At 48.7% G+C, this 14669-nt stretch overlaps 1 protein-coding gene across 1 annotated transcript in view; it reads right to left on the reverse strand.

Annotated features, from left to right (window-relative positions):
• The window catches only part of SLC6A11 (solute carrier family 6 member 11), a gene marked incomplete at both ends in the record, with an annotated part of 83672 nt that overhangs the window by 28753 nt on the left and 40250 nt on the right, over positions 1-14669 (reverse strand). The window contains one exon of the mRNA XM_084246779.1: positions 10318-10452. Coding sequence (XP_084102905.1) covers positions 10318-10452 — 135 coding nt within the window. The remainder of the gene's footprint in view (positions 1-10317; positions 10453-14669) is intronic.

Raw genomic sequence — 14669 nt, forward strand, 5'->3', positions numbered from 1 at the left:
ACGTACCCACACACCCCAAGCTTGACTTCATGGGTTCCTTTTCCATTCCGTGGCTGAAGCACTCACTGAGGCCATGTCTCGCAAATCCCTCTCCCCTCTTTGTCCCTCCTCCCCTGCCACCCGCTCTGAGCTTGGACAGTGGTCAGGTGCTGCTGTCCAGGGAGGGAGCCAGGCTCCCAGATGGCGACCACATGCCTGACCCGTGCTGGTGAGCACGTGCTACGTGCATGGCTACACGCAAGCCACCACAGGAAAGGTCTGAGAGAGACACTGCACTCCAGGAGGGCAGGCGGGGGCAGTGGCCCCGTGCTGCTTGGAGGGCCCCCCACCTCGTAACTGCACTTGCTCACAGTGGCCTCCACGGCCCCTCCCCCCCACGCCAGTCGCCCTGGGCAAGCCTGAGCGCTGTCGTCTGCAACCCTGGTGCTGTGTGGGTGATGTACAGCCCAGGACCACACACGCGACCACAGCACCGTGTCTCTCTTGGGCTTCATTTCCACAAAGGACATTTTAAGGAACAGTTCCTGGGCTCTGCCACCTTTGATTAATCAGATGCACGTACTGCCAGAGGGAATTTGCTGGCAGTGTGAAGCTGCCCGTGGCTGGCTCAGGAGAGTGAAAGAAAAGCAAAGGGCCACTGATTGGGAATGAAAACCAGTGATTTTACCCGATGCCTCATTTATGGCCCAAGACACTCTGGCACAGGAGAGACAATGACTGTTCAAGGTCAGGGATGGTGCTGGGCCCCCTGATTCTGAGCGGGGAGTTTCCCACCATGCAACACTACTTCCTGGGGGTGGAGTGGATGCTGTTGATATCATGTGCTTAGCCCACTGGGCTCCAGGACTGGGAACATCTGTCTCTAAGGCTCTAATCAAGGAGACAGAACTTTGTTCAACTCTTTGTGAGCATTACAGGGGCTTGGCGCTTGCCCTGCTGGGCTGCCCAGTGCTTGGCTTGCACATGAGAAGTGAGGGAAGTGGAACGTGAGCTTAACACACCAGTGAGTTTTCACAGATAAGAACCTCAAATGTCAATAACTCAGCAAACTGAGATGTAGCTGAGCTGCTCACAGACAGAAAAATTGCTCTCCTTGCTCAATCCGTGCTGGGTCGGAAAGCAGTGCAACACACTGCATTTGCAAAGCACACCTCTCATCACAGAGGAGCTGCAGCCTGGCATCTCAGTGACTAGACCTTCCCAACCCTCTCTGCTGCCCTGGGCTTCTCAGAGCTCTTCTGTACATGTTGGCCTGCTTGATGTCAAGAAAGTCACTGGCAGTGGAGAGGGTAGGGCCGATTAAGATGGAAGTTCAGAGAGTTTAGGAGCCTACCAGAGATCACAGAGCTGGTGAGTCAGGACCTGATCCCATGTCTGGTCTAACCTCTGGATTTCACAGATGAGAAAACAGACACAAAGGGGTGGAGAGGTGACAGATGTTTCAGCTGAGGATCCTGGCTCTGCACAAGTTATGAGCTTGGTCACGTGCTGACTTCTCTATGGGACTCAGCTCCTTGTCCATAAGAGAAGAAAGTGAACCTAGATATTGACTTTTAAACTTGTTGAAATAGAAAGTAAATGGGCTCATGGGACTTTTGATCAAATACCTCGATGAATATTATTTTACTCCAAAACAAGTTTACTATCAGATAATATAATGATGATAGTATGAAATATGAGTCACCACCACAAATACAACTTGATAAATAAAACTGAACTTATGAATGAAATGAGAATGACCACAGCCTCCTCCCCTTAATAATAATTTGCTACTTGAAAATTCAGTATGTCCTGTTCAAGACTGGCAGATGAAGAGAAGCAAATATCAAAGGTTAAACATATTTTTATGGGAGGACAGAGAAAACACATAATTATGAAATAAAATAGCCATTTTAAATGCATAGCTTGGCTTGAAGGGCAATTAGAACATTCTCCCAGATGGCAGAAATGAGAGAAGTCAGAGCTAGGGATGAGGAAGAACAAACCTAGTAATCCCTGAGGCTATCCAAGCAGAGAGAAGTCCTAGAAGCTGAGGTTTAAATTCTGTTATAATCTATTAAGTGATATATGTGACCACAAGTTGAGAGGGACACAAAGCCAGGAGCCAGAAAGGGATTGTCATCTTGTGAGTGAGATGTTAGAAATCTCACTACTCAGCTTAGGACTCAATATGGCAGTGCCAGGCGTGGACATGACCACACACTATTCCTGTAATCCATATTACACCCAAGTTTAAAATGGATTTTAAAATGGCCACCCTAATTCCATACCTTGCTAACCAACCATTCCAGAGTGATGGTAAAATAATTATCTCATTAGACACATTCAGACCAAGAGACCTTACTTGAAAGAACTACTAAAGGATGTATTTCAATAAGAAGGAAATTTCATCCAGCAGAAAGAAAAAAAAAAGAGAGAGAACAAAGAAATTGGTAAAAAAAAAAATTATTAAATCCAAGTAATTATCAATTCAAAAAAGTAATAAGGCAAAATTTTAAAGATGATAGTAACAGTAACAAGGATGATGGGGGAATGTGGGATTTGGAAGAAAGTTGTGTCCTATGATATTTTCAGAGGATGAAGCTAGTTAATAGCTGCTCTAAGTGGGCCCTGTATCTTCTATCTTTCCACTGTACTCAGGGGAGATCCTTCCTTCCCAACCCAGGCCCAGTGCACATGTTCCTGGCACAACTTTCTCAGCCCTTCACTGGATGGACCTCCAGTCCTTTCTGCCCAAGACAACTATGCCCACAGTTCTGGTCCTGAGTTTTCAATGGACATTCTTTGAATGCTTCTGGAAATAACCAACATCCCTTCCCCCTTACCCCCGCCATGACAGACAGGCAACCTTTTGCAGGGATCCCAAGAATGAGCTCTCTTCCCTCTCCCCAGTTGCGTGAGTGATGGCAGGTGGGTAGCCCAACACCCCAGGAGAACCTTCTGCTGCACCTACTTGTCCTAGCTCCTATAGCTCCTCTGACACAGACACATGTGTCTGACAGTCTCAGCCTGACTAGGAAGTCTCTTAGGCCAGCATTTCAAACTTTCAAGTGTGTATGAGCCAGTGAGGGCTGTAGCAGATGGGGCAGGTCTGGGGTGGGAGTCTGCCTTTCTCACAAGCTCTCCTTGCAGCTGATACCACTGGGCTGGGCACTGTACTCCGAAAAGCAAGGTTTTAGACATTGTCTTGAAATGCCAGGTGCGCCTGTCTGTATGCACAGTGAGAGCTAGCACAGCAATGCCCTACATTAGCATCTGTGACTTCTCTTTTTGCTGGGTCTTTTTTCCACAGGCTTTTAAAAGCATGCTCTGTGAGAACAGGATGGGTTAAATCAGCTCGTGCAGTGCCACAAACACCTGATGTTTTAGTCAAGAAAATAAAATCAAAGTTATATTCATCTTGTAAAATAAATAGCTAACGTTGGCCAAGCATTTACTACGTGCTGAATGTGACATCATGATTGAGCATTATCTCGTTCAACCTTCCTAGCAACCCTATCATAGAGAAGGAGCACAGGACAGAGAGGTAATGGGATTGGTCTAGGGTTACACAGTAGGAAGTGGACGAGCCATGATGCCAATCCAGCACCACGCAATAACTCTGGCTGAACACTCACGAGCAGGGATTTTGAGTTTTGGAGGTGGGAGGACTCACTTCAGGAAAAAACATCCTTAATGAAATATCTGCACACACTCAGCCTTATTCATAATTGCCAAACATGGAAATATCAAAAAAACCCATTAATTGGTGAATGAATAACCAAACCGTTGCACATCCAGACAATGGGCTATTAGTCAATGATTAAAAAAAGAATTGAGTTATTAAGCCACAAAGAGACAGGCAGGAAGTTTACAAGCATATCACCCCAAGTGGAAGAAGCCAGTCTGACAAGCTAGACTCAGCATGACCATGACACTTGGGAAAAGCAGAATGGTGGAGACACTAGAAGGTCAGAGGTAAGCAGGGACTCAGGGAAGAAGGCTAGCGGGAGGCGGGAGGGATGAATAGGTGGATCACAAGGGATTCTGAAGACAGTGAAACTATTCTACAGATTCTGTAGGGGTGGATTCATGGCTTGTTGCATTCAGCTAAACCCACAGGCTGCTTAACACTAAGTAAGGGGAACCCTCCCAGACTATGGGCTCATCTAGTGCATAGAATGTGTTGATACTGCATCACCAGTTGTAACAAATGTACCACACGAAAGCCAGGTGTTAACAACAGAGGAAAGGGGGGTTGGAGAAAGGAGGGTATATGGACTTTTCCGTACTTTCTGCTTCATGTTCATGTAAAGCTAAATCTGCTCTACATCTCAAGAAATTATTAAGAAATATTAATTAAGAAATGCTTAATGTACAAAATTTTATGTCCTACTGTGGGGTGAGGGCAAAGAGCTTTCCCCAATTAAAAATCCCTGTCCTTGAAAAGATCACTCATCCACCTCCTCCTCCCTCCTCCAGTAGAGCCCAGCAACCATGTAGCAAGGGCAGATACATTGTACATTTCTGTTGATTCAGTAGAAAAGCAAAGACCAAGCACAGTGCCTGGCCTACAGTAGGTGCTCAATGGTACTTGCTGATGAACAATCACAAGGCTACCATTCTTAAATGGCCCGGTGAGACTCCCTAGAGACAGGCCACACTGTCTCCCTCCTGCTTGATGCAGCTTAGGGTGCCACCCTCCGTGGCTGGTACCATCGCTGCTCCCAGGAGACTGCAAATCCTCGAGGACAAAACCAGTGGTTCATCCCTGGCACCCCACCAAGTGGTCAGGTCTGCACATAGAAGGTGCATCTTGAATGTTTGCTGACACCTTTTGAAATGAACCCCACTGTTCTTCTTTGTCGAGCCTCCTGGGCTCTGGAAGTAGCTGGACAAGCCCCACAAAGGCACTAATTCTGGCCATACCTGCCATGGACAGGTGACATTATGGCTGTCATGCTGTTTGGTGCCCACAGTCCTGCAGAGTCTCCATTGTCCTTGGTGGCCAGATTGCTTCCTCACTCACCCGCCTCCCATTAAGGCCATTTCCACATCTTCCCTCTTCTCTTCCAAAATCACTATTTTCTCATTCTTTCTGTGCACCTGGAGAAGTATGTGCTGTTGCATCTAATACACAGCGTGGTGGTGGGGGCAGGAGACTAGTACAAGGTTGGATCCTGCCCTCTAGAAGCTTACAAGGGAGGGAACTGAGGCTCAGAGAGGGCAAGTCATCTGTTTAGGGCCACACAGGAAAGAGCACACATTCCAATGAAGCTCTGTTTCACCCCAGAATTCTCAGCTTTGCCGAGCCTCTCTCTTATCAGGGTAATCTTTTGAAGCAACGGTTTTGTTCAGATTGGCCAATTTCTATCCCCAAATTACTCATCAGCACCCTGAAGATCATGGGGTGAAACTTTTTGAACTTGGCCCCCAAGGCCCCAATGAAGGGGCCTCAGACTGCTATCAACACCTTATTTATGATTCCCTGACACAAAGCCTACCCTGAGCCACCAGGAACTATCACCATTTTCTTCACCATGGAGACTCGCCTATTTCCACTGTCTGTGGTAGAAGGAAGCGGGCAGTGGAGAGCAAGAGGCAGCGATCCCTGAAGAGACTGGCTGTGCCTCAGTTGCTTAGGGTTTTCAACTCTGGTGCCCACACTGAGGGTGGGGCACTGACAAATAAGAGCAAAGAAATCAAGAAAGAATATGGAAATGAGACAATGAATAAATGTGCCAACATTGGGAGTCAGGTGAGTCGAGGGTGGTCCCAAAGTGGAGGTGAGGGGGCTTCCCATGCACAGGAGGGGCCAATCAGAGGCTGAACAGGTTAGCACAGAGGGACTTCCTGGGCAGGCTGGCACTAGACCTGCCCCATGCGAATGCCAGGATTCTTGCAAGGTAGTCACGGGGGTGTGGGATGCTTAGATGACAGAGCAAGGAATGCCAGCCTCGGGCTGGGCAGAGACGAGGTAAGCCCAGAGAAATTAGAGACAACAAAGTTTTAGCACTGCACCTTTTACCTGGTTGAGTCATGTGTAACTAGGTTCAAGTGTAAAGAGGAGGCAAGAGCTTCAACCTCTCGGAGTGTCAGTATCCTCACTGTAAGTGTCAGTATCCTTACGGTAAGATAGCAGTTTCAAAAGCCTCAGAACCTTTAAGCCAGGACTTTCCTTACAGCTGCAAGACCATAAGGCCCTATCTCAGTGGCCATGAGGATAAACAGTACTTGTATACAAGAGCACTTAACCCCTGGGTCTATAACATAATAACTTTCAATTACGGACTATTTGCTGATGGAGTGAATCAGATACATTAAATGCCAACAAGCTCAGCTTGGCCAGGCAGGGAGATGACAACCACTGTCGCTGCTAGTCACGGGAAGCCAGCAGTTCCTGGATCACTCAGGCTGCAGATTAACAAGGCACTTCTGGAACTGCTGAGAATGAAAGATTCCAAACCCACATCTTGAGCAAGCCTGTGGCTCAAACAATTTAGGGGTGCCCCAGTGAATCTCAGTGGAGGGCACGGGAACTCTGGTTCCACACAGGAAACTCTTATGGAGTTTCCAGCAGTCAAGAAAAGAAGAAATGTTTACTGGCGTCCTTTCAGGCTACATGATGTTAGGTCACTAACTTGTTTCTAATTCTTGAGGGGCTTATCTACTGGGTGGAGGGGCACACCTGTGCCAGGCCATCTGTACCCCAGCACTGTCCTACACTCCTGTTACACTGACTAATTGTCTTTCCCCAAGACTGCCATCTCCTTGAAGATAAGAACTACATGGGATCTGATTTGGCTTTTCCAGGGCCTGCTGCAGAGTGGATAACAAACTGATGCTGGGGGAAAAGCAACCTTGACCTAGAATCAAATATGCTGAAAAGAAACCCTGGAGGATTTTCAGTTCTAGGAAGTGCCCCCCCCACCCCCACATCAGTGTTGTTTGCAGTATTTTCAAAAACATATCTAATCCCTCTAAGTTGATGTCCATATGTAAATTTTGCCTTGAAAGCCCAATAGCTGAGAGGCCCATTTGTCCTTGGGGCCTGGCCTGGAATCAGAGTACACTGCCACCAGGTGGCAGCAAATTCCACAGCCATATCCAGGAGGTCGATCAAGTGGGATTTCAAACCAGGGGCTTGTTTTCCCTCATTTGTCCTCCTAGCGGGCAGGTCGGGGGATCTGGTGTTCTGGGGCACCCTCATTATCTGAACATCCTCTGCCCCATCCCCAGGGAATCAGACACCTCGGTCTCAGTCTCCAGCTCCTTCCAGAGAGAAGGCAGACTTGGGGAACTCATGCGCGCCCTGGGAAAGCAGACCCCGCGATTTGGATCTGTGACAGGCCTTCTGTTCTTGCCCTGAAAACACACACTTGAAACACAATGGAGAGGGAGAGTGGCAGGAATCTGGGGCAGGGAAAATGTGATTTCCTGCAAGAGTCCCTCAGCTCCCCAAAGGCTGAAAAGACAGAAAATAAAAATTTGCGGGGGAAAAAATGGAGTGGAGGCACTTCACACTTGAGAGAGAACACAGGGCTGACAGTGAGGACAAATAGATGTTTAGAAAGTTATAACAGACCACGGAATGCAAATTGCCAGGGACAAAGAAGGCGAAATGCTGTGTTGCTTCAAGTTCTTGACAAGAAACTTAATTTACTGGATCTGTAATCTTAGGTTCCGAGTTCAAAGCCTCCCTGTTGGGCTGTGGGGCCTGGGCTCGTCCTGCCTGGAGTCAGTGACAGGAACCAACGTGGGGAATCCCATAGTGTTCAGGGAGCCCTACTATGTGCCAGGCCCTGAACTGGGCACCACAACAAACTCAAGGTGCTTCTGCATTATGTGCACACTAGTTCCCAACTTCCCTGACCTGTGGCGTTCTCACCCCCCCAGCAGGCGAGAACCAGGAGCCCAGACAGGGAGGGACAGGCTGGGGCCACCCAGGGGTTCAACACAGCAGTTCTCATGTTTCTCTAGATACAAGATTCCGCTGCACCTAAAACCCCTCTCATGGGAGAACACGCATGACAGTTTCTGCTGTGTCACTGCGATGCAAAGTCATACAGACTTACCTGAAAATGTCCTCTAACCACCCATCCAACCATCTAGCCATGCATCTGTCCATCTGTCTGTCCGTCCATCTGTCCACACAGTCATTCAATTCATTCACAAATTCACTACTGAGCACTCACTGCAAGGCAGGCGCAGCCTGGTCCAGGGGTGGAGCAGAAACAGTGTGTGATAAATCGATTCTCTGCCCCCACTGAGTTTGCATTTTAGCGAGCAGAGGATGGTGATACAAAACAGGTGGCATTTGGGATGCTGAGAAGTGTCAAGAGAAAGCTGAGTCTGGGCTGGTCAACAGGGTATGCAGGGGGTGGGGGGGGGACCCTCCCTGAGACCCCAGCCATAGGGGCACTGTCTCTGGGTCAGAAAGCAGCCCCATGGCTCTCTCTCAACCTCACAGCCACCAAGGAGAAGCTGCACTCCCAGTTGCCCAGCACCCACAGCTGATCTCTCTTTACACCTTTTCTGGGGCTGTCTGGCATCACTGGCTGGGGGGATGGGAGAGTATGCCCACCACCATCTCCTCACTTCATCAGCCTATCACATTTGCTTCTCTCCCTCTCTCTGTCCCATCTTCCCAGTCATCACCAACAGAGAACCAAAAAAGATTACAGCACCCAGGTCTGGTGAATTAGATGGTGTTAGGCTTCATGCTGAAGCAACAGAATCTTTCTTCAAAAATCAATAGAGCTCTTGTTCAGTCATTCAATAAACAATGACTGAGTACCTACTATGCACCTGGCACTGGGCTGGCTAGGCACTAGGAACATAGAGTTGGACAAGACAGGTACAAACCTTGTATCTTGGGGCAGCTTCCCTGCCCCACAGAATTTGTATTCTAGTTAGAGCAGGCAATAAAAAAATTAGAGTCAGGTAGGATATAAGGCAGGCAAGGTAGAGAAGAAAGGCCAGAGGAAGAAGGTGTGTTTGTTTCCCAGCACAGAAAAGGCATGTGCAAAGGTCCTGAGGCAGAAAGGCACAATACCTGGATAAGATGGAAGGAAGGGAGTGATGGAGACTTGGAGGTCCCACCCTCTGGATCTTATTTCAAAGACAGCAGGAACCCCAGAATCAATTAAAACAAAGGGGTACCTATCAGATTTATATCTCAGAAATATCACTGCTGGATGGGGAGTGGCCTAGAGGGATCAAAAACATTTCTGGAAGACCAGTATGGATGCTGCTGTACTTGTCAGGTAGGAGATGATGAAGCTGGTACCTGGCTGTTGGCAGCAGAGGCAGAGAGCAATGTGGGTGGAGTGGGGGGCAGGGTCAGGTGAAGGATGGAGCCTTTCATCCTTCCCTTCACATGGGCATCATCTGGGGGCCTTTGAAGGACACTGACATCTGGGACCCTCCTCCAACAAGTTCATTTTGACCAACCTGGGTGGTGCTTTGGGAAGTGGAATTTTCTAAAGCTCCCCAGGAGCTTCTAGAAAGTTGCAGAGGCTGAGAAGCCCTGGGCTGGAGATGCTGTTTTCATCTCTTGTCTACCTCACCCCAGGGAACACCATCCCACCCATGCAGAGAGGCAGGTGTAAACAGTAACTACTCACCATGCAGAACAGCCAAGGCCTCACCAAAGACAAACCACGGGTCAGCCTGATTTCACCGATCCTTTTCTTTCTGAGCTACCACCACAGAGAAAATCACCACCGAACATCCAGTTTGTCTCACTGAGATTCTGACTTCAGAGACCTGGCGCTCAGGTGGGGAGAGACTGCACAGCAGGCCTCCGACAAGAGATTCACTCAAGGTCATTTTGTTATTAACGCCAGTGAGAATAAAGGAGCCCTGGCCACGCCAACACAAAGCCCCTCGCTGGGGGCCTGACTGCACGAACCACCACGTTGCTCAATGTCACAGCTTCCAAGAACCTAAGGACCACATTAAGTGAGGATTTCTGTGTGTTTTTATTGCCACTCGCCTCTAACTGAAACTTAGCATTTTATTCAATTGTGGAGGCAGGGACGAGCCACAGCCCCGACAGCAGCACAAAGCAGAGGCTTCCCGGTCACAGCACAGATGCCCCACCACACCACTCTGTGCCTCTCTGCCTGCAAGCATTATTAAATTTGCTGTCAGAATTGCTATTTACTGCACCAATAAAGAAGCACACACATTGTCAGGTCACAAATTTGTTGCTTTTGATGTTCTGGCGATTCCAGATTTGCTTCCCTGTGGCCTTAATTCACAGCAGTTGATGGTCCCGGAGGGACAGCAGGCTGGCATGGGTCACGGGGCACCACGTGTGGTGAGAGCGCTTACCTGTGGGTCAGAGAGCCGGGAGAGGTCAGGGTACAGGTAGAACTTGATTCCTTCGGAGGCCCCTGGCAATGTGACCCCTCGGATTAGGAGGATCAGAAGCATGATATAGGGGAACGTCGCGGTGACGTATACGACCTGCCAGGGGAGGAGAAGAGAGGATCAAGAGGGTGTGACAATTGTGGGGACATGTGGGCGATGTGGCAGGGCCCCCAGCTTCTCCCCGGAGCAGAGGATTCCTGGAACAGCACTGAAATGCAAGATGGCAGTTCTCCCGCCCCCTTTCTCGCCTCCACCCTGCAAGAGCTGGTGAGCAAGGGTCCCTGGGAGCCCTTGATGAGGCGGGTGTCCGTATCTTTCCAACATTTTGAGCATCAGCCGCAGGAGGAGATACTGATGATATGATGATTCTGTAGACATGGAGCTGGGCAGGCAATCACACAAAGCCATCCGCACTCTCCCCTGTGGGGTGCGTCTAGATTTTCTCTCCTACCTTTACAAGGTGGGCCTTGATGGTCTAAATGCAGGTCATAGTTCACCAACAGGCCGAGAACCACAATTTATAAAATAAAGCTCGAGTTTTTACAGCCAAAGATAGAACAGGAAAGGGACACGTGGGGGAGGGATGCGAGGGAAGGGGACCCGGTGTGGGGAGCTGTGGGGCAGGAAGACCCAATGTTTGCTGGAACCATTTTGGGAGAGCTTTTCGTGTTTGACTGAGTGACTAGGTGGGTGAGTGAGTAAATGAATAAATGAACCAGTGGGGTAAGGGCTGCTTGGCAGCTGGTGATTGGACCCAATGAACCCAAGAGGCACTTTTGGGTCACAATTCTGGTTCAGAATCAGGAACGATTCTGAACTTCCCCACACGCGAACTCAGACAGTAAGGGCAGCACCTCCCAGACCTCACAGGTTTCTGCCCTGAGTCTGAGATCTCAGCAGGACCGAGTGTACCCCCAACCCTGCCCCCAGATTTGCTCTGCTTTGTCACATCCTCTCCTCAATCACTTGGTCCTGTCCAGTCCATCTGTTTGTCAACACTGGGGGAGGGGGGCATGGACACTTCGAGAATCTGATGCAGCTCTGGTCCCTCTTCCCCTCCCCCAAAATATGCATGGACACAGGTATGTGCACATGTGTCTGAATGGCTCAGACACTCAGGTTCCTAGATAAAGAAACTGTGCTCTAAGCTCTGCGATCCTCTCCCCTCTTGTAGCCTCTCGCTTCTTTTCACTAGCCCTTACCCCACTGGTTCATTTATTCATTTACTCACTCACCAACCTAGTCACTCAGTCAAACACGAAAAGCTCTCCTCTCCTACATACCAGGCACTGAGCTAGACTCTGGAAGGTACAAGTAAGAATGGAAGCTTCTGCTTTCAATTTTTCATTTCTACAGGCTGGAGGTTTCTGCTTCAAGAGGCTTCCCTACTGGTAGAACAGACAGACATGGAGGGAGGTAGATACAGATGCATCATGTACCTGGGGGAGTGCAAAGGACTATGGAGCAGAGAGGAGGGCAGTCAGGGAGGGCTTCCCAAGGAGGCGATCCAGTTCTAATAGCCTATAGAGGATGAATAGAGGTTTAGAAAATTTGATGTGGGGAACCAAAGGAGTAAGGGACAAATGAAAAATAAATTTATGATTTCTTTCTTTTATTTTCATGTAAATTAATAACCTAGAAATGTTGAAATAGAGATACCAAATCCAGTGCACAAAGTGATCTTTGTCAAATGCCTTCTCATTTCATTGAGGAATATCCTTTGGAGGAGACAGAAAGACTACAGAACAAAACTACTACCTTTTCTTTGCACTTAAAACCACAAGGTAAGAGACCCTACAGTACATAAACATGAGCATAAACCATTCACTTCACAGTGACAAAGCAGGACAAACCCAGCCCTAAAAGATAGGAAATAAGAGCCAGCAGGGGGCAGTGACAACAGGTTCTGTGGCTCCAACCTGGAAGGCCAGGTGATTTCACCCAGACACTGAATCCACCCAAGAGGATGGCACCGTCCCCAGCCCATTCACTCATTGCCTTGCCCAGCAATTTCAGCATGCCTGTTTCCAAATAACCAGCATCTCAATCAATATGTCATATCATCAATACAAACAATCTCTCCCTGTCATATATAATATAATACAGACAGGGTGAACACAGGTCAGACATGTAAGAGAACAGCAGTTAAAATGATGATGATGATGATGATAACAATAATAATAATGATAAAAAAATTAGACACCAGCAATCAATAAGGGTTGATGGTTCCTGGTCAGAGAGCAGGAAGAGAAAAATCTGCTCCCCTTAACCATGCAGGTATAATTTACCACAGAGCGTCAGCATTTTATGAAAATCCTTGATTTTCTTCCTTCAAAATGAAGCCTCCTGTTAATAGCTCAAGTCTAGGAAAAGTCAACCTCAAATCTACTGCTTTCATTGAACAATTTCCACTTGTATGGCAGAAGATGAATTATCCAGAATGCCTGGTTAATGATATTTCTGTGGCTTAGCTTACCCCAATGCACACAAAATTTAAGGGAAAGAACATTAACATGCAAAACATAAGAGGAATTAAAAATCATAAGAATTTGCCCTTCATCCATGGGGCCATCTTCAGGGGACTGAACTTGCTGGTCATGCTCTTCCCAGTCTATTTCAAGTGGACTGGGCCACTGAGGTGTCATAAGGGCCACTTGTAATCTGGCCAAATGTGCCCTCCCGGGTCCCCCAGCAGCATGCAGAGTGCTCTTTGAGTGTCGTGATTTATCCAAAGCTGGTGAGCACACCAAGGCCAATTCCATGGTTGGTGTGCTCTGCTGCTACAGTCATTTAGGAGAACCGCATTCCCACCCCTGGTATCTTCACTGTCACAGTCCTTTTATAAAAACATAAGGGAAATAAAATATTCAGATCAATTGCCCAAAGACTACAGTGCAGAACAGGAGTCAGGCTGTTAAAGTGAAATTCCTTTGTAAGCTGAGGTTGCAGAGCCCCCAGTCAGGGGACAGAGGGGGCTTAGGGGCAACATTATGGAGTGCACAGCAAGTGGAGGTGGGAGGAAAGGTGAAAGGAATGCTGAGGCCAGTCTGCATCTTCACATCTTCACTGGCCCCAGCTCTCCTAAAAGCCCCTCTGGATCTGTTTCTACCTCAGTCACAGATGCTTGGACATCACCTTTGATTTTTCATGAGAACAGCTGCAGACCATCCAAATCATCCAGGCCTAGTCAGCAAGAGACTGCACATAAATGGCATGCACACTGCCTCCCCCTGCTGTGCTCATGCCAGACATCACTAGTCAATCACAGCAATGTCAGCCGGAGCCTGGATACAGTCTCAGACCTTTCCACCGGGGTTACCCTAGGCAGCTGTCATGATTGATGGGGAAGAGATCTGCTGCCTTGATCTACTCCATTTTTCATCTCTGTGTTCAGAGTCTTCCTCAGGCCTTAGTCCCTGGCCCTGGAAAGGTAAGACCCAAGTCTGGTGCTCAAAGCTCAATGGCTGAATTCAGAAGTACTGAATGTGGCCTGAGTGCAACACAGTGGTGGGAGGGGCCAGCACCCACTGAAGCAGGAAAAGAAGGCTGGACAGACAGGTTGGAAGGAAGGGCCTTTGTGAAGGCTGTGACTGGGCAGGGGATCAACAGTGAGTCCCAAGGGTAAGTAGGGGTGAGAGAGGCCACTCAGGTAGGGAAGATGTGGAATTGGGTGAGGACATGGAAAAGGACACAGAATATCTTCTCAAAATCTCCAGGTTGCCCCCAGGTGTTTGAGTCTGCCTCACCTCTTTTCCCAACTTCAACCCATGGTATCAAGTCCTGCCCAGTTGGCCCCCAAGTCTATTCTGAAATTACACCCCTCCAGCCTCATAACTGGGGCCCTTCTTGGTTATTACCCCTCTTCTTGGTCAAGCGACAGCCCCATGCTGTCCACACCATGGACAAACCTGGCCTGTGGTGTCCTGTTCCTGAGTCTACCCTCTGCAGCTCCACACTGGAGGTTGTGGGGACTAGTGAAAGGGTTGGGCTGAGTCAGATGACCCGGGTCCCCTACCTGGCTCAGCTCCAGCTCGCTGTGTGGCTTGACCAGTCTCCACCCCTCCCCCAGCTGCTCTGTTCTCTGCTGTGCTGGGCTCTTCGCTGCTGGGAGCACGCCAGCTCCTTCAGTCTCCTTGCCTTTTCATGCCGCCCTTTGTGCACAGTGTACATCCCCAGCTCCTCAGCCACCCAGGGCGTCAGTCCTGGGTAGATCTAACTCTCCACTCTCAAAGTCAGGGCTCTGCCTGCAAGGTACAGTATCATTGTCCCGTTTGCTTCATAGGTCAGGCACCAGGGCGCAGAGTGGTCCGAGT

Source organism: Talpa europaea (assembly GCF_964194135.1).
Source record: "Talpa europaea genome assembly, chromosome: 11".
Lineage (NCBI taxonomy): Eukaryota > Metazoa > Chordata > Mammalia > Eulipotyphla > Talpidae > Talpa > Talpa europaea.